At 44.0% G+C, this 18180-nt stretch overlaps 2 protein-coding genes across 4 annotated transcripts in view; both read right to left on the bottom strand.

The window, feature by feature from the left end:
• The window catches only part of cpne2 (copine II), a 251142-nt gene that overhangs the window by 109700 nt on the left and 123262 nt on the right, over positions 1-18180 (bottom strand). The gene's annotated exons all lie outside the window — the stretch shown is intronic.
• On the bottom strand, positions 916-18069 carry LOC132407106 (DCN1-like protein 5). The gene is made up of 3 exons (XM_059993400.1): positions 17938-18069; positions 9098-9161; positions 916-1472 (listed from the first exon to the last, which is right to left on the bottom strand). Exons 1-3 carry the CDS (start codon positions 18067-18069, stop codon positions 928-930), a joined length of 741 nt encoding a protein of 246 aa, XP_059849383.1. The 3' UTR covers positions 916-927.

The following is an 18180-nucleotide window of genomic DNA, read 5'->3' as shown; positions in this document are numbered from 1 at the left end:
GCCACATGTACCGAGATAAAGAGAGAAGCTTGTCTGTTCATACAGGTAAAATCACTCATGCTGCATTGATATAGGACAAGTTAAAACAATAATAATGCATAATGAAGACCAGCCAGACTAACATTTGTCCCTCTTCCCTGAACCCTGATGTGTCCCATTGACAATCTCGGGTCAACTTGCGACTAGTTTACTGCCCTAATGTTGACTGCATCTTGAGAATGCTTGCTATCTGACTAGCTCTGGCATAATTAGCTTGTTTACCACAGGAAACTCCTGCTATAACTCCACCTGCTCTCAATGTTTGAGATAAATATTGGTAGCTCGATAAATAATGGCAATACCTGACTTGCTATAGATGAAAACTTGAACTATTGTGCTGCTGCACTGACGTTGCAGGGTCGCTTGTATTTTTCCAGTTGATTCAGTCTCATTTGGGGCGGCAGGGGTTGCAGTGGCTGAGAGGGGCTGATATCACATTTCCTGGCTGTCACGTGACTAAGGTAACAACAACAGAGTAAGAGGTACTAGGACAGAAAAAGACATGTGAACTATGATTCAAAAAGTGAAACAAAAGGCATATTCTCACTCAAAGTCTCATAGCCCTGATGCACCATCAATAACTCACTCTGAGACGTAAAGGCGAGATATCGGCTAGTCTGCCAGTATGAGTCAGTCTCACATTCACCGCGGCGCCGAGTGTGTCCTGCGGTCCCTCCAGAAGGCGGTGCCATATTTGATGAATACATAATAAAATGCCTAATATAGATGCAACTTGGAAACCTTCTTCCCTCTTGTAACACTGAAAAGTCTGTAGCTAGCATAAAAGATGGCTTTTGGCAAATACTTTCCATTTCATAATTAAAGACATAGTTTGGTTGGGTTGCAAAACATTATTGCTCTCATGTCCTTCTCTTTTCCTCTAATTTGTTATGATGACTGCCTTGCTTTCTGCCATTCAACAAATTCATCAAGCAGCACAAGCCATGCACCATCTTCATCATAGTTGCTGAGATCTGCAAGTACGGTTCTGCTGAATTCCAGTACATTGAACCACTGATCTTTATTCATAACTCTGTACTTTGATTGCTCCAAAAATTGGTAGAAGGCAGAGAACAGAGCCCATGTTCTTCCAAGGAGCAGAGCTAACATAGACTTAGCTGTATCAATATCAAGGCTATGCTGGTCTTTAGCAAAATCAAAAGCATATCTGTAAATTTGTTTGAAAGCTGACAGGTCATTGAGTTGTGAATGCAAATATTCAAATTTGCTCTGTAGCCTCTCTGTGCAGCCACATTGTAATGGCGTCATTCCTTTTAACCATTCTTCTTTAGTGAAAAAACCCATGTTTTGAGCCTCCAGCTTCCATGCCAATACTAACATGATAATATTTTCAGGCTTCACACCTATATCTTGATCACCTTGGCCATTCGGATCCTCTTTCAAATTCAGTCGATTGAATGTTCGAGGTGGCTCTGGAAGTCCAGCCCCAATAGCACAACTGCGCACAGTTGAGGCATGACCAGTAGCGCAAAGTTCCGATATTCTGTGCCCTGCACCACCAATGTTGCTACACAACCCACCCAGATGTCTGTGGAATGCGACCCAGAAGCCAAGGTGACTCTCTGACTTACTGGCCGTGTCACGAGTCCACAGCGTTGCACTGTGTCCGGGTCAATAAAACTCAGTGCTGCCCGTGTCAAACAGGCAGCTAGTCCTGTGCCCCTCCACCAGGATGTCCATCATTGACCTTGCAAGCTGGTGTGGGGCGCTTTGGTCGAGGGTTAAAGTGGCCAGAGTTGAACTGCCGTCTTGGTACCCGGTAAACACTGGTGGGTCGGGGGCGGGGCATGGTGACGCCGACAAAGATGGCCGCCCACATCCGGGCATGCAAGATGGCGGTCTCCACGTCTCACACGCAGTGCTGCTCGACCCCGCTCGCAGTTTAGACTTACAGACCTTGGCAAAATGGCCCTTCTTCCCACAGCTGGAGCAGGTCACTTCTCGGGCCTGGCAGCGTTTTCGGGGGTGCTTTTCAAGTCCGCAGAAGTAACACAGCTCAGGCTTTCGCCTGGCCGCAGCCGTGGTCGAGTTCGGGGAGTTCGTGGAATCGCAACTGGCAGTGGCGTTGGCGAATTCACTCGCAGGAACCGGCGGCGGCGGGGTCTGAGGTGTCCACAGAACCGGTGGGGAATCACGCGGCTGAACAGCGTCAGCGTTGTGCAGTGCAGCCTCCAGCATGTCAGCCGTCTCGATCGCCGAGTGTAAGGTAAGATCGGCATTTTCCAGCAGCCGCTGGCACACGTACACTGACCTAATTCCTGTAACAAAGGCGTCTCGTACTAGCAGCTCCGCCTGCTGTTCCGCCCTGAACGTTTTGCAGTTACAAGTCCTAACGAGTGTCTGTAGGGCTCGGAGAAACTCGGCGCTCGACTCTGCAGGCCGCTGTCGTCGCGTAGCTAAGCGATGTCTTGCATAGACAGTGTTCACCAGCCGCAGGGACTGTCTTTTGAGGGCGTCCAGTGCCCCTTCGTAGGTCGACAGGTCCCTGATAAATGAATAAACTTTTGGGGTGACCCTCGAGAGGAGAATTCTGTGCATAACGGCGGGTTCAGTTGCACGAACCTCCTCCAAGTATGAGTGGAAGCATGCAAGCCAGAGTTCAAAGGCAAGAGCTGCTTCAGGGTCTTGGGGGTCCAAATCCAATCTTTCCGGATGTAAAACGGTTTCCATGTTTTAAAACTTCCAGTCAATAAAGGCATATTCTCACTCAAAGTCTCATAGCCCATCCTGCAAATTCCTGGATATAGTTCCCGAAGAGAGGCTTTCACCACACAGTGAACTTCCCACAGTGTTTTACTGAAGCCCGAGCAATTTACTGGCTCTTTCTCTAAACACTCTGATCCCTCCTGACTACCCGTTGTCTACGTTAATCAGGTGAGGTCATTTTGCATCTGAATATACATACTGAACCTTTCCCTTCAAAACGGGATAAATATTAACAAAACATTGTGTTTGTGCAACCCACAGCTTGCAAATCCAGTACAAAAAAATCCTTAAAAAGGCAAACCTCAAAACATCATCAAATGTCTCTCACAACAGAGCTGAATTATTCAAGCAATTAACATCAGAAGATTCAGTTTATACTAATCATGTTTATTAAGACATCCATGCAATTACTGTTTCAGAGACTGGTGTACAAAATCCCAAAGCTGGTCAGTATTTGTGTCTTCAGTTGTTTCTTAACTTCCCCACAATCTGGAATGCCTCCAGGGCTTAAATGTCATGCTTGTAACTTGGAGACAAACAATGGATACTGTACTCAGACCATGGTCTGATCTGATCATACCGGCTGTAATCATAATTTAAATCCAATTATTTTGATTACATAGCCCACCAGTCTATTGGTTTTGTTGACTGCTGCAATGCATCCAACATAAAAACTCCCATTTTGTTACTTATCTATTTCACTTCCACTTGCATAGACAGATTTTACATCTGCCGGTGTAAGATTTTGTTGCAGTGCTAACCTGCCCTCATACTCAATTTCAACAACACATAGGGTATTTTCTCAGCTGTTTCATTTACTGACACTTTCAACTGAATTTCCACAACCAGATCATTCATAAAAATGGGAAGAAAGCAGATTCCACGTCTCATAAGGTTCAACCCTGTGGTATAACTTCTCCTCACTTTTTATGCCCCAATGGTGAATTTTACCATTCCCAGGTTTACCCTGCTCGGTACTAAGTGTAACGCGCTGTAAGGTTTCACTGCTAATGTAATGGCCTCTCTGCAATGTTTCACAGTTAATGTTACGGTTTCTCTGTAGCAGCAATGTTGGGGTTTTGACTAGAGATAATGGGGGCTTAGAAATGTATGCTAGCCAATGAGAGGCATGTTGTTCTTTCTTCTGGGTCTGGGAGCAGGGATTTCACAGTCTTTTGTCTGGTGGAAGATGGAGAGAGAAGATGCCAGAACAGGGAAGTCTTAAACTGCAGGATGGATTGGGCTTGGAATGGGGTTGGGAGTCAACGCCCGGGGAGGAATGCGATGGAGAACGAATAGACGGGAAAACCGTGAGCTCCAACGTTGCAAAATAGACTGTTGCATGAAAATAGGTCCTGCGTCTTTTTTTTGTTCTTTACTAACCCTATAGTCAAATTAAAAATTATAAAGCTCAATCGTTTAATTGCTTACTGTGTACTGTCTGATATTTTGTGGTACGGATTTGTAACGGGGGAATGCATCACGCAGCATCCACACAAACAAGATTTCTCAAGTCTGGCCGGGCTAGAGGCTGTCTTTCCCTAGAGGGAGCCGCTAGCTGGACCTTAGCGTTACTTAAGGAACTATTACATACTTTTTGGAAGTTTTGTTAGACTTGATATCAGCAGCATAGTTGTGACTCCTTTGGTCCCCAGGTGACCTTTTAACCTTACTTCCAGTTTCCAATTCATTATTCTTGCTATTCTTATCGTAACACTTTTCAGCTTGCTTCTTGTGACAGCAATACTGTGCTGGGATTTGAAAGTGTAACAGATTTCAAGTATAATGGAATATATTTTGGAAAGCTTCCCAAAATGCTTGCTCCAGCAGAGCATCTTGAATGAAAACACAAGGCAAAAATACAAGAGATTTCGCAGATGCTGGAAACCCAGAGGAACGCACACAAAACATTGGAGGAACTCGGCAGGTGGGACAGCATCTATGGAGAGGAACAAACAGTCGAAGTGCAGGCCTCTATCACAGAAACTTGCAGGGTTTCCTAACTAATGCATGGGAAATATGTACTTATGTCCCAGTCAATCACCATAAACACTTTGATGGAAACTCAACCCCAGCAACACTGGTGACTTAGTGGCATGGTGAAAAAGCTTTGACAGTTGTTTCCTACTGCTGTTAACAACAAAAAATCTTTTATCAAAACCATGGTGCTTTTTTACTGACAAGCCCTGGGTATTAGAATCTGCCATCTGGAGCAATGACATTCTAATTGATCTTAAGACCTTCCTCCGAGCAACTTCTCTGTAATTAACCCTAGGCTTTGTTGAAACAGCATGACTTTACAGTCAGACTACTAACAGCAACTGAATATGGCACGGTCCTTATAAGATGCTGTATCCTCTTATTTATTGCTCCACAGTTCCAATAATATTTTAAAAACCCGACAAAAGGCTTAAGAGGATGGCAACTGATTGTGGGTCATTGCAATAACGACTGTTGATAAGGATTGTGAAGGTTTAGATCAGTGATTCCCAATGGGGGCAATTACGTGTCCCAAGGGGAAGTAGAAGTTATTCGGGGGGCATTCAAGATTCTTGGGGGGGGGTGGGCAATAAGTGGCATCCTATCTTGAGGCATAGACCTGCTGAACCATGTCAACTCACTGCTGTCATCAACATCTGATAGGTATTCCCAGTTTGTGTTAATTTTTTATTTTAATTTATTTTATTTTAATGATGGATAAATACACACAAAGCAATCTCTTTGAGTCTGATGGCAGTGAATCCTTGAATTCTTATCCTGCTAAGAAACAGAAACTACAGAAAGTGCTTCAATACAATGATGCATACCTGTGGTATGGTTTTATTCTGTTCCATCAGATCAGCGATGCCCCATGAGTCTTATTTGTAAAACTGTACTGCCTAATGAAGCCATGAAACCATCAAGATTGCACCCTGAAAAGGCTGCTTATTGTATTACTCGGTTCCAGAAAATGAAAGAAAAATTTGAAAAGTGTTGCATACTTGAGTCACTTACTAAGAAAGTTAAAATAACCTTATAGTGATCGCATTGCTTCTTATAACATTTCCATAAAGATAGCAAAGTGTGGAAAATCTCATTCAACTGGTGAAAGGTTAATAATGCCTGCTGTATCAGTAGTGCTCACCACTGTTCTCAAAATGGATTCCAGTATTTTAAAATCAATTCCTCTGAGTAATAACCCTGGAACTCGTCATATTGACAAAACGAATGAAGACACTGAGTATCAACTATTCACACAGCTACAACTGGATACAACTGGATGAATCAACTGTGTGAGACAACGAGGCATTACTGATGGCATATGTATGGTTTATCAGAAATGGAAAAGTTTATGAAGAGATTCTTTTTTGTAAAAAGTTAAAAACAATTATCAACAGAGAGTCAATCTACAGTGAAGTCAAAATGTATATTAAGGATAAAAGTATTCTTATTAGGAACACAATTTCTTGTGCAACAGATGGAGCACCATATATGACAGGTCTCCATGCTGGTTTAGTGCCATTTATTAAAAAAAAGAAATTCCAAGTCTGCTTGCAGTCCATTGTATAATTCATCATCGACATCTTGCAGCCAAAAACCTCAGCCAGTGACTTTTCTCAAGCATGACTTTTGTAATATCTGCTAACAAAATTAAAGCTCACCCATTAGATAGCAGAATATTTCACCAGTTATGCCAAGATAACAATGAAGAGCTTGAACACTTGTTTCTTCACGCTGACAAAAGGCTGCCACTTAAAATGTTTCTTTGATCTTTTTGACACTGTGGTTGAATTTTTGTTCAAAATCAACAGGAGCTTGGGAAAATAAGATTGAACTTCTACATGAAGATGTGGCACACCTCGTGGCAAAATGAAGTTCTAAATATGAAATTCCAGGGTGAGAATTACAATTTAATCCAGGCAAGAAGTGTGGTGTCCACGTTTATTGGAAAACTGGAAATATATAAGCTAAATATTGGGAGAAGAACATTCTCACAGTTTCTCTGCATGAAAAGTATGCCACACTTTTTCACAGACAGTGCTTACACCCGCAGTCTCTGAAGAAGGATTTTCAGAATCAATTCAAGGATTTGAACAATCTGGAAATTCCAGACTGGGTAATTAACCCATTTCTTTGCATGTTGGAAAAAACAGAAAAAGAGCTTGCAAGAAGAAATTGCCAAAATTCAGAATGATGAAGAAGCAAAAATACTTTTCAAAATTGTTGGCTTTAATGGTATGTGGCTATGCTGTCACACAAAGTTTCCTGGTCTTTGGAGAAGAGACAAACTGCTCTTCATTGCATTTCCATCCTTCTACCTTGTTCAAAGAGGCTTCAATACAGGGAACCACATTCTCACAAAAACACAGAAATCCTTTAGACATTGTTATGTGGGGGGACTTGAGGCTTTTGCTGTGACAACTTGAACCAGGTATTTCAAATCTTGTTAAAAACCATCTAGCTCAAGGATCACATTGATATCAAAGCTGCTGTTCAGCGCACAGGTACTGTGTAAGCTGGGTTTAAATACAAATAAAAATTTAAAGCAGAATCACTTTTCTTATGTTAGCATATATATTTAGTAGAAACAACACACACAAAATGCTGGTGGAACACAGCAGACCAGGTAGCATCTATAGGGAGAAGCACTGTTGACATTTCGGGCCGAGACCCTTCGTCAGGACTAACTGAAAGGAAAGATAGTAAAAGATTTGAAAGTAGTGGGGAGAGGGGGAAATGTGAAATGATAGGAGAAGACCGGAGGAGGTGGGATGAAGCTAAGAGCTGGAAAGATGATCGGCAAAAGTGATACAGAGCTGGAGAAGGGAAAGGATCATGGGACGGGAGGCCTAGGGAGAAAGAAAGGGGGAGGTGAGCACCAGAGGGAGATGGAGAACAGTCAGAGTGATGGGAAGAGAGGGAGAAAAAAACTAACAACTAAATATGTCAGGGATGGGGTAAGACAGAGAGGAGGGGCATTAATGGAAGTTAGAGAAGTCAACGTTCATGCCATCAGGTTGGAGGCTACCCAGTCGGTATATAAGCCACACTCAGGTTGGAGGAACAACACCTTATATACCAGCTTGGTAGCCTTCAACCTGATGGCATGAACTCCTCCCCTTCTTACCCCAGCCCTGACATATTTAGTTGTTTGTTTTTTTTCTCTCTCTCTTCCCATCACTCTGCCTGTTCTCCATCTCCCTCTGGTGCTTCCCCCTCCCCCTTTCTGTCTCCTGAGGCCTCCCGTTCCATGATCCTTTCCCTTCTCCAGCTCTGTATCACCTTTCCCGCTCTTAGCTTCATCCCACCCCCTCCGGTCTTCTCCTATCATTAGCAATTCCCCCTCCCCCTCCTACTTTCAAATCTCTTACTATCTTTCCTTTCAGTTAGTCCTGTCAAAGGGTCTCGGCCCGAAACGTCGACAGTGCTTCTCCCTATAGATGCTGCCTGGCCTGCAGTGTTCCATCAGCATTTTGTGTGTGTTGTTTGAATTTTCAGCATCTGCAGATTTCCTCCTGTTTGCTCTGTATATAGTAGTCATGTTTTTACGCTGGAAAGTCTATTGTGCCTAAGACGGGTCTGGGCAAGTATGAAGGTGCTTTAGGGGGGGGGGGGGATTGGGCTAAAAAAGGTTAAGGAACAATGGTTTATATCCACTAAATTTACACCATTTCTGTACAATAGAAAGTTACACTGGCATAACTTGGAGACAGATCAGCTGTATCCCAGGAGACATGTAGATGACATTTCAAACTCAGCCAGATGTTGCGATCGTGGCGGGGTGAGGTCAGTTTACCTGCCTAAATAAAGCAAATGGGGAGTGATATCCAGGGTGGAGTAAAGCCAACCATCCCACCCTGGCTCCAACCCTCACTCCTGAACAGAGTGAGGAATTTGTTGAAAGTTAGTGGAAAGTGGAATAAAATGGGAAGGATTTGTCATGATGATCTATATAGAGTGCCGACTCTTCTGGTGGCCAGTAATAACAAAGCAAACTACATTAATGTGAAGAGCTTTGAATTTTATTAAAAATTCCTTATGTAATAAGGGAAGGAGTCAGTGCGGATTTTCCTGGCATGCTTCATGGGAGTCTATTGGGCTTGGCTGACTGCTGCAATATGGATTTATATTGCTATGACTTCTTTTCCCTTCATTCTAATTGGCATCCAGACTGTAAAGCGTGACAATGAAATCCACCTTTACCAGAAAATGTGATTCAAATCTTCCCATGGGGCAGAAACCCTGTGATCACTGTCTCAGAGGCTGACATCAGACCATCTTTCAAGAGGGCGAACCCCTACAATGTGCCAACCCCTGATGGTGTACCTGGTAGGGCTCTGAAAACCCGTACCAACTGACTGGCAGGTGTGTTTAAGGACATCTTCAATCTCACTACAGCAGTCAGACGTTCCCACCTGTTTCAAAAGGGCAATAATCATACCTGTGCCCAAGAAGAGCGGGGTGAATTGCATCAACAACTATTGCCCAGTTTCACTCAAATCTATTGCGACGAAGTACTTTGAGAGCCAGATCATGCCGGAATCAGCTCTTCCTAAGCAAAGACTAGGACCCACTGCAATTTGTCTATCGCCTCAATTGATCTACAGTGGATGCAGTCTCATTGGCTCACCACTTGGCCTTGTACAATAGCAACACCTAGGTCAGGCTGCTGTTTACTGATTACAGCTCAGTGCTCGACACAATCAACAAGCTCCAAAACCTGGGCCTCCGTACCTCCGTCTGCAACTGGATCCTTGCCTTTCACTTTGGAGGGACATAGGGCAGACTGGAAATGACATCGCCTCCTTGCTGGCAATCAACGTTGGTGCACCTCAAGGATGTGTGCATAGCCCACTGCTCTGTTCTCTACACCCATGACTATGCAGTTAGACACAGGTCAAATGCCATCTATAAGATTATCTATGGCACAACTATTGTTGGCAGAATTTCAGATGCTGACAGAGGCATACAGAAGTAAGGTAAGTCAGCTGGTTGAGTGGTGTTGCAACAATAACCTTGCACTCAACGTCTGTAAGACTAAGGAGTTGATTGTGGGCTTCAGGAAGGAGAAGTTGAGGATTGCACACTCATCCTGATCGGGAGATCAGCAATGGAAAGGGTGAAGAGTTTCAAATTCCTGCATGTCAACGCCTCTGAAGATCTATCCTGAGCCCAACATATTGATACAATTACAAAGAAGGCACGACAGATGCTACTTTTCATTAGGAGTTAGAGGAGACTAGTTATGCCACTAAGGCTCTCGCACATTTCTACAGATGTACTGTGGACAGCATTGTAACTGATTGCGTCATGATCTGGTATAGAGGGGCCACTGCAGTCCATTGGAATAATCTGCAGGAAGTTGTAAACTCCGAGGGCTCCATCTTGGACAATTGTCTCACCAGCATCAAGGACACCTTCAAAAGGCGATGTCTCAGAAAGGCTGCATCTATCATTAAGAACTCCCATCACCCGAACATGTCCTCTTCTCATTGCTGCCATCAAGGAGAAGGTACAGGAGCCTTAAGTTACGCAGCCTGTTCTTTAGGAACAGCTTCTTCCCCTCCACCATCACATTTCTGAATGGATAAGTGTTATTTCTTTAATTTAATTTTTTAACTATACTTCTTAATGTAATTTAGTTTTTAAAATTATATATTGCACTGTACTGTTGATGCAAAACAACAAATTTCATGACATATGCCAGTGATGTTAAACCGGAATGTGTTCGAAAGCTAGAACCTCAAGCAAGTTTATCCAGAAAGTTGTCAGGTTAGAGATTAGCAGGTCCTCAGACAGGTCAGATCTGAATGCAGGAATCTGCCCATACTTCAGGAAAGGGCAACTGGGAATGACACTGAAGAGGGGAGTCAAATCTCCTGTCAGCGATTTAGATAATGACCATCATTTAGAATGATCACAGAAATCCCAGTTTAGAAGAGCCTATTCTGGTGCAGACAAATTGCTGGAAGAACTCAACAGGTTAGGCAGCATCTATGGAGAGCAATTAACAGTCGAAATTTCAGGCTGAGATCTCTCACCAGGACTGGGAGGGAAGGGGCAAGAAGGCAGAATAATAATCACTAGGCTGACAAAGTCTCGGCCCTAAACTTAAATTGTGTATCCCTCTCTATACCTGCTGAGCTCCTCCAGCATTTTGTGCTGCATTCAAAAACGCCCAACAACCTCCGTGGCTACTGGAGGCAAAGCAATGCTTGTTGTGTAATACAGTCTGAGTGGAATGGTGTCTTCAAAAGCATCTCATTGAGTTTGTTAATGACAGAGGTGAAGTCTGGATGGTTCTGAAATCTTTCTACCAGCGCATCGGAAATTTTGCCTCACAATTTTCTCCATACTTGATTCACAATATATCCAGTAAATAAAATTGGAACAAGTACTTCTCTACCCCTTATTCAATACATTATCTTATGATCCATCAATGCCACTTATTATTTCCTCTTAAAGCAATGTACTCATCTAGTGTTTCAGAGGCTGCTACACAGAGCCTGCTGACTCAGTGTCCACTCACATTGAGCTGCTGAATCGTGACCTTTCCCCATAGAGCTTTTGTGGCGAATGGGCAGGGCTACAGTGTGTGCATCAGCACATACTCCTGTGCCTTGGGATGTACCAGTCAGCAACACTCACTTATGGACACCTCCTAACACTGGAAGACCAATAATGTTTGGGTAGATAGAAGAGAATCTTTCATCGAGTTCAAGATCTTCGGGCAGCAGTCGATGGTTGTGTCAGGAGGTGCTCCAGGAAACAGGCTGTACAGCAAGGAGACCTGTGTTACGCTGCTGTTTGAGAAGGCAACTGCAACTTTTCCCCAACCATCTTGGCAATGTGCAATCCACAAGGATTTTCACCATAGTCATCTCGAAGGCAGTGTGCAGTGCGATTAAGGTCCCAAGTACAAAACACGTGAGATCATGGTAACTATGTCTTAATTGACTGGGGCCTCTTCTGCAGAATTCCCTCCCAAAGCTTCCCTCCTTCATTTGCTCTCACTTCAGTTCAACACTGTTGGAAGCAACCTCCGTGGCCAATTGTTTAATTACTACTCTTAATATCTCTTCTCAAAAGCCCAGTGATGATTCTTGACCAATTCCTTACAAATTCCATTTATTTGAAACGCTCTGCCATCTTTCACTATTTTAAATGCATTTTATAAAGTCATCATTGTTAAACAGGAGATCCTAATGTTCAAATTTATTAGTTTTTTTATGCTGTGGAATTGGATCTTCCCACAGGGTTATGCAAAGTAAGCTTGGATAAACATAAAAAAAAAGCAAAGGTGATTACCAAAGTGCTATTGTGGTAAAATACAGCATAAGTCCGTTGTCAAGGCAACAAGTCACATTTGAAAGAGTCAGAGCTCCGATCGCTCTGAATTCAGTGAAACTAACATAACAGAAGGTCTGGAGACAGCTTTTGAAAAACACAGCATTTCTTACCTGCCTCGAAAAACCTGGTTTTAAAAATACACTTGTGTATAAACCTGTAATTAAGATTTAAAACTCACTGCAGGAATGCTGGTGCTATCTTTATTGATTAACAAGACTTGGCTGTCATTCAGAGATATGAATCTTCTCAAACTGAATAATTTTCCAGATATTAACACAGGAATGAGAAAAGCACTTCAACTTTGAAACTCTATTTCAATCAAAGCACCCAGGAACAAAATGCTCCACCTCCAGGGTTAACCTTGCTCTAATGAAGAGGTTACCAAATGACACGAAAGTCTTAACGTCGTGACGATTGGGACAAGCAGTCCTGAGCTGTGCCCGTGCTTCAGCAGGGCTGGCTCTCTGTTGACTGGGTCAGGCAACTATGAACGTGCCAGTACCGCAGCACTAACGCCCAGCCCCACATACTATGGGATGGGCAGCTTCTTGGTACGAACCACCAGGCTTTTAAATTCACATCTGTACACTGTGATGGTGTCATAACGCAAAGATTTTTACTCCCTCACGCTGTGGGACGGATGCAAAATTTAAATAAATTCTAATTACAATTCTAATTCCCCAAAAAGAGGAGAACGCTGCTGAGAAAGTGTGGCCTGGGATCTCAACCACCAATGAGACAGCAGCTCCGAGGAAGATCTGTCGCTTGGTTCGTGACTTGGCTTTCTGCCAGACTGGGTCCAGAGGAAAAACCTTTTATTTGCCAAGCATTGTGGACAAGCGATGGTCGTGCCGAATGTGCGGGGGCTGTTCCAGCACACCCTTTGGGGTGCTGGGTCGTTGACACGAACAACGCATTTCACTGTACGTTTTGACGTATTAACGAAATATAAACTTGGACCCTGAGGCAGGCGCGAAGAGGTTGAAGTACAGGCAAACTTGGTCCAGGAGATGCATCAAAACCGGAGGGAGAACGATAATCATCTTGGAGGCACAAGTAATGCATTAAGATCCCAGTCAGGCTGCTCAGAACTTCACTCATACCACCAGTAATTTATTAATGAATAAAACCCCCCTTCCTCCCATTTGCTTTCCATCCCTGCAGAGGATTGTAGACTCAGCCAGCTTCATCATTGGCAACCCCAACCCCACCATCGAGAACGCTTTCACAACGCAAAGCCTCAAAAAGCCCCACCTGTCATTGAGGGCCCTCAGCCCCCAGGACACACTCTCTCTGTCAGGAAGAAGGTCCAAGAACTGAAGACCCACACTCACCGATGCAGGAACAGCTTTCAGATTTCTGAACAGGTCACAAACTCTACCCCATTCCTTGATTTTTTACACTATTTATTTATTTTGAAATTTATAGTGATTTATAAACACAAGAAAATCTGCAGATGGTGGAAATCCAAACACACACACACACACACACACACACACACACACACACACACACACACACACACACACACACACACACACACACTTTGTTCTCAGCTGAGTTCCCCCAGCATTTTGTATTTATAGTAATTTTATGTGTTTGTTGCATTGCTGACACAAAGCAACGAATTTCACGTCGTATCAGTTAATGATAATATACCAGGCTCTGATACTGTTCTGTGAGTACTGCGCTCAGTCCTGGCCACCTCACCGCAGGAAGGACGTGGAAACCATAGAAAGGGTGCAGAGGAGATTTACAAGGATGTTGCCTGGATTGGGGAACATGTCTAATGAGGATAGGTTGAGTGAACTCAGCCTTTTCTCCTTGGAGCAATGGAGGATGAGAGGTGACCTGATAGAGGTGTATAAGATGATGAGAGGCATTGATTGTGTGGATAGTCAGAGGCTTTTTCCCAGGGCTGAAATGGCTAGCACGAGAAGGCACAGTTTTAAGGTGCTTGGAAGCAGGTACAGAGGAGATATCGGGTAAGTTTTTTTTACGCAGAACGTGGTGAGTGTGTGGAATGGGCTGCTGGTGATGGTGGTGGAAACAGATACGATAGGGTCTTTTAAGAGACTCCTGGATAGGCACATGGAGCTTAGAAAAACATAGGGCTATGGATAACTCTAGTTAATTTCTCAGGTAAGGACATGTTTGGCACAGCTTTGTGGGCCAAAGAGCCTGTACTGAGCTGTAGGTTTTCTATATTTCTAGGTTTTGCTCTGATAGTCTTCACTATTGGATTTTGGTGATCCCTGAGCCATGGGACTGAATCCTGTATCAGGCTTTGAAACTCTGGCTGCACATTCACCCTCAAAGTAAGCAATCTTTATTCTTAATTGCCTTGCTGACTGCGAACAATCGAAGAAACTCATCCTAGCCCACTCCTGACCTCTCAGTCCTTTTAGCCTGATCGGTTTATAATGCCAGAATGTTACAAGAGAACAGAAAATCAAAAAGCTTCAGAGACTCCTTCAGCACATGAGCAGAGCAGTGTTTTGAAACAGTGATCGTCTAGAAGAAAACTTCTTTTTGAAGCCAACACGCCTGCACTTCAGATTAAAAATAGGACCAATCTAGCGCTGACCAATGAGAGACAGGAGCATTCGATTTTGAGTGATTTTGTTAGTCTCGCATGAGACAAATCATTGCTAGCAAAATAAAAACATAATCCTAACGAAATACTACTTTCATTTTAACACCTCCATTTTGCTGCAAGACTTGCAGGCAACTGGAAATTCAGGCTACAGACGTGGGAGAAGCAGTATTTATCTTGATTGCATGTTCAAATTTACTTTAGGGCAGTTAGTATAGAGTATTCTTCAGTACAGAGAAAATAACAAATGAAATACTGATCTAAATTCACTTCAATAGAATAAATTCACTTCAGAGTGAAAAAGGGCAGAGGGCTTGGCTGATTCCTACCCTATATTTTGCTGTCAAAAACCAGCATTCATCAGCCAGCACAGAAAGGAATAGGTCACACTACCATCACTGTTACTTCATCTTGCTGTATCTTGCATGTGTCCGAATACAAGCTCTTGTCAACAAGTCAGTGCTATCACATATTGCTAAATCTGTCACCTGTCAATACACGTGACTACTAAATAATAACACAAAATGTACACCAAAAAAAATTGGTTGCCGTTACCCCTGGATAGATCAGCCTTTTCACACCTCTTCTTTGTTATCTCCTATAAAATCCCACCTTGGCGCCTCACCGTGGCGTACTAGTGACACTGACTGACCATCAGCGAAGTACGGGGGAGGTTCGTTCTCTGGCGGGTCTAACCTAGCCGTGAAGGTGATGTTCCATCAGTACACTACTAGACCAGATCCAGTAGTAGGATCGTGGTTGGCTAAGTCAAGGAGGTAAGCATGCCTTTGTTACTTTGCAGGTTACTTTGCCTCTTCAGGCAAAGGCTGCACCCAACAAGGACACCGGCAGCAGGGCGTCTGATGGTGTCTGTGGCAGATGAATCCAAAAGGGTCAATGGTACAGCCACCGTGGTGGCATGCGGAGGAATGCTGGTCAACGGGTGGCATCACTAGACTGGTTAGTTGTCACTGCGGGGCAGCTTCCTGATCCGCTAGGTCTGTTACACTCCTGTGTACCACTTAGCATCAGATCTGGAAGCCCAGAGAGACTGTATGGTGGGGGCACGACACCGTCTGTCCTGTTACTGTGCTGGAGTAGAGTTGCTGGATGGTGTAGAACTACACTCTCAGCACAGTCAACATCGAAATCGATGGACAGCTGAAGAGACAGATTATTTATTATATGTATCATGGAATTACGAAATATAGTTGGCCCAGTGTATAAATGCTCTAATCAATGTAGCACTGAACCCAGTTCCAGGAAAGACACTGGACGGGTTCTTGGTCGCTGTCATGCCCCAGGTATTTAAATGGTGTCACAGTCCCTTCTGGCAATTGCCCACCTGGCTATTTTCCTCAGGAATTGGGCCTCAATCACCTCGTTTAGTTCCAATCATTCCCAGGTTCCACTAACTCACACACCTGCTTTCCATCAGCAAATGCAGGATAAAAACCCTGTGATCACAACAAGGAGCTGCCAGCTCATTGGTCGACTCATGCACGAGTAACCTTGTTCCATGGTTCTTGGGACTATCAGTTCTAAGTCTAGCATCGTTCCTGAATTCTTTACTAAAACCAAGACTCTGGGTAAAGACTCCCTTGGCACCAATTCTGTGCTCGCTATGACCATAGCGCCTCTGACTCAGCCTCCACGCCCGTGTTCAGCACTTAGCTTCGTTCCACCACCATGTCCTTGTAACACAGTCAATACCACTTGCATTGCCTTGTTGACCAAAAATGACCTCAAACCCTTTGGCTAGAAAGGTGCCTCCCGTAATGTACAGTGCATTCCTTCAGGCAGACTTTGTGATGGGCTATTTTCCTTTGTCCTTTCATTTCTTCCTCACATCTCTCCATAAATGTTTGTTCCTCCTCGTCCCTGGCCCTGCTTTACAGTCTGTGCAGTTGGGTAGAAGGGCCACTCATAGACAAACAAATTAGGAGCAGATGTAGCCACCCAGCCCATCAGTGTGCAAAGGACAACAAACTGTGCGAGTACAAAAAAGAAAGAAACAATAGTAATACATAAATAAGTTATAAATATCAAGAACATGAGATGAAGAGTCCTTGAAACTCTTGGTTGTGCGGTCATTTCAAAACTGGGGCAAGTGAAGTTGACTGTAGTTATCCCCTTTGGTTGAAGAGCCTAATGTTTGAGGGGTATTAACTGTCCCTGAATCTGGTGGTGTGAGTCATGAGGCTTCTGTACCTTCCTCCTGAAGACAGCGGAAAGAAGAGAACATGACCTGGGTGGTGAGGCTCCCTGATAAATGATGTTCCTCTCCTGTGAAAACGCTTCATGTAGATGTGCTCTGTGATGGGAGGGCTTTACACATGATGGAGTGGGCAGTACCCACCAACTTTGGTAGGGTTTTCCATTCAAAGGCATTGATACCAGGCTGTGATACAGCCAGTCAATGTACTCTCCACCACACGTCTATAGACGTTTGTTAAGGTTTTAGATGTCAGGCTGAATCTTCACAAACTCCTAAGGAAGAGGAGGTGCTGCTATGCTTTCTTTGTAATTGTCCTTACATGCTGGGCCCAGGAAATCGCCATTTTAAGCTACCTGCAGTAGCCATTCATGCTTGAATCATAATCAATAGTTCAACTTAATATCAGAGAATGCATACAATACACAGCCTGAAATTCCTACGCTCTGCAGACATCCTCGAAACAGCAGAACCCCCCCCCCCAAAGAATGAATGACAGAAAAAAACACAAGAACCCCAGAGCCCCCTGACACCTCAAGCACAGGCAACATGTTGTAATGTGAGTATTATTAAAAGTGAGTTAATACTAATCGGGAAGCTGTTGGTAACGAGAGGCGGGATCTGGGATTGGCAGGGTCTTTACTCCCAGTATGCATTGTACCTAGTTCCTCCACCCAGGCCGCACGAGGTACCTGGAAGCCTCTGTATTGTAAATATCATTTGCCGTCCCAGAGAAAGATGATCTTTTGGCCATCAAGTTGTCGAGTGGTCTTTTCGTAAAGTAGAAGTCACCACATATCTTTGGCGACGAGGTAAACGGGTCGGCCCCGTTTTCGAACAGGAGCTGTGAGCAGGCGAGGAGCCTCGTGTTTGAATGGCTACATTTGGAACGATCGGCGTGTTTGACGAGCAAATCGAGGAGTGGCCGGAGTACGAGGAAAGGTTGGGCCACTTTTTCTGTGCTAATGGAATTACAGAGGAAGCTAAGAAGCGCTCTATTCTCCTGAGTGTGTGTGGGGCAAAGACGTACAAGCTGATAAGGAACTGAGCTACACCATGGAAACCGGGAGAAATTCCACACGACGAACTGGTCGAGCTCGTGGGGAACCATCATAATCCGAAGCCTTCGGTGATAGTCCAACAGTTCAAGTTTCACAGCCATGTCCGGAAGCCTGGTCAGTCTGTGGGCGAGCTTTGGCAGCTGTTGGAGCATTGTGATTTCGGAGTCGTGTTGGCTGACATGCTCTGTGACAGATTAGTATACGGCATTAAT

The sequence above is a fragment of the Hypanus sabinus genome, chromosome 17 (genome assembly GCF_030144855.1).
Source record: "Hypanus sabinus isolate sHypSab1 chromosome 17, sHypSab1.hap1, whole genome shotgun sequence".
In the NCBI taxonomy this organism is placed as follows: Eukaryota; Metazoa; Chordata; class Chondrichthyes; order Myliobatiformes; family Dasyatidae; genus Hypanus; species Hypanus sabinus.
The sequence above is the reverse complement of the archived record's forward strand: the minus strand, read 5'-3'. Positions and strand labels throughout refer to the sequence as shown.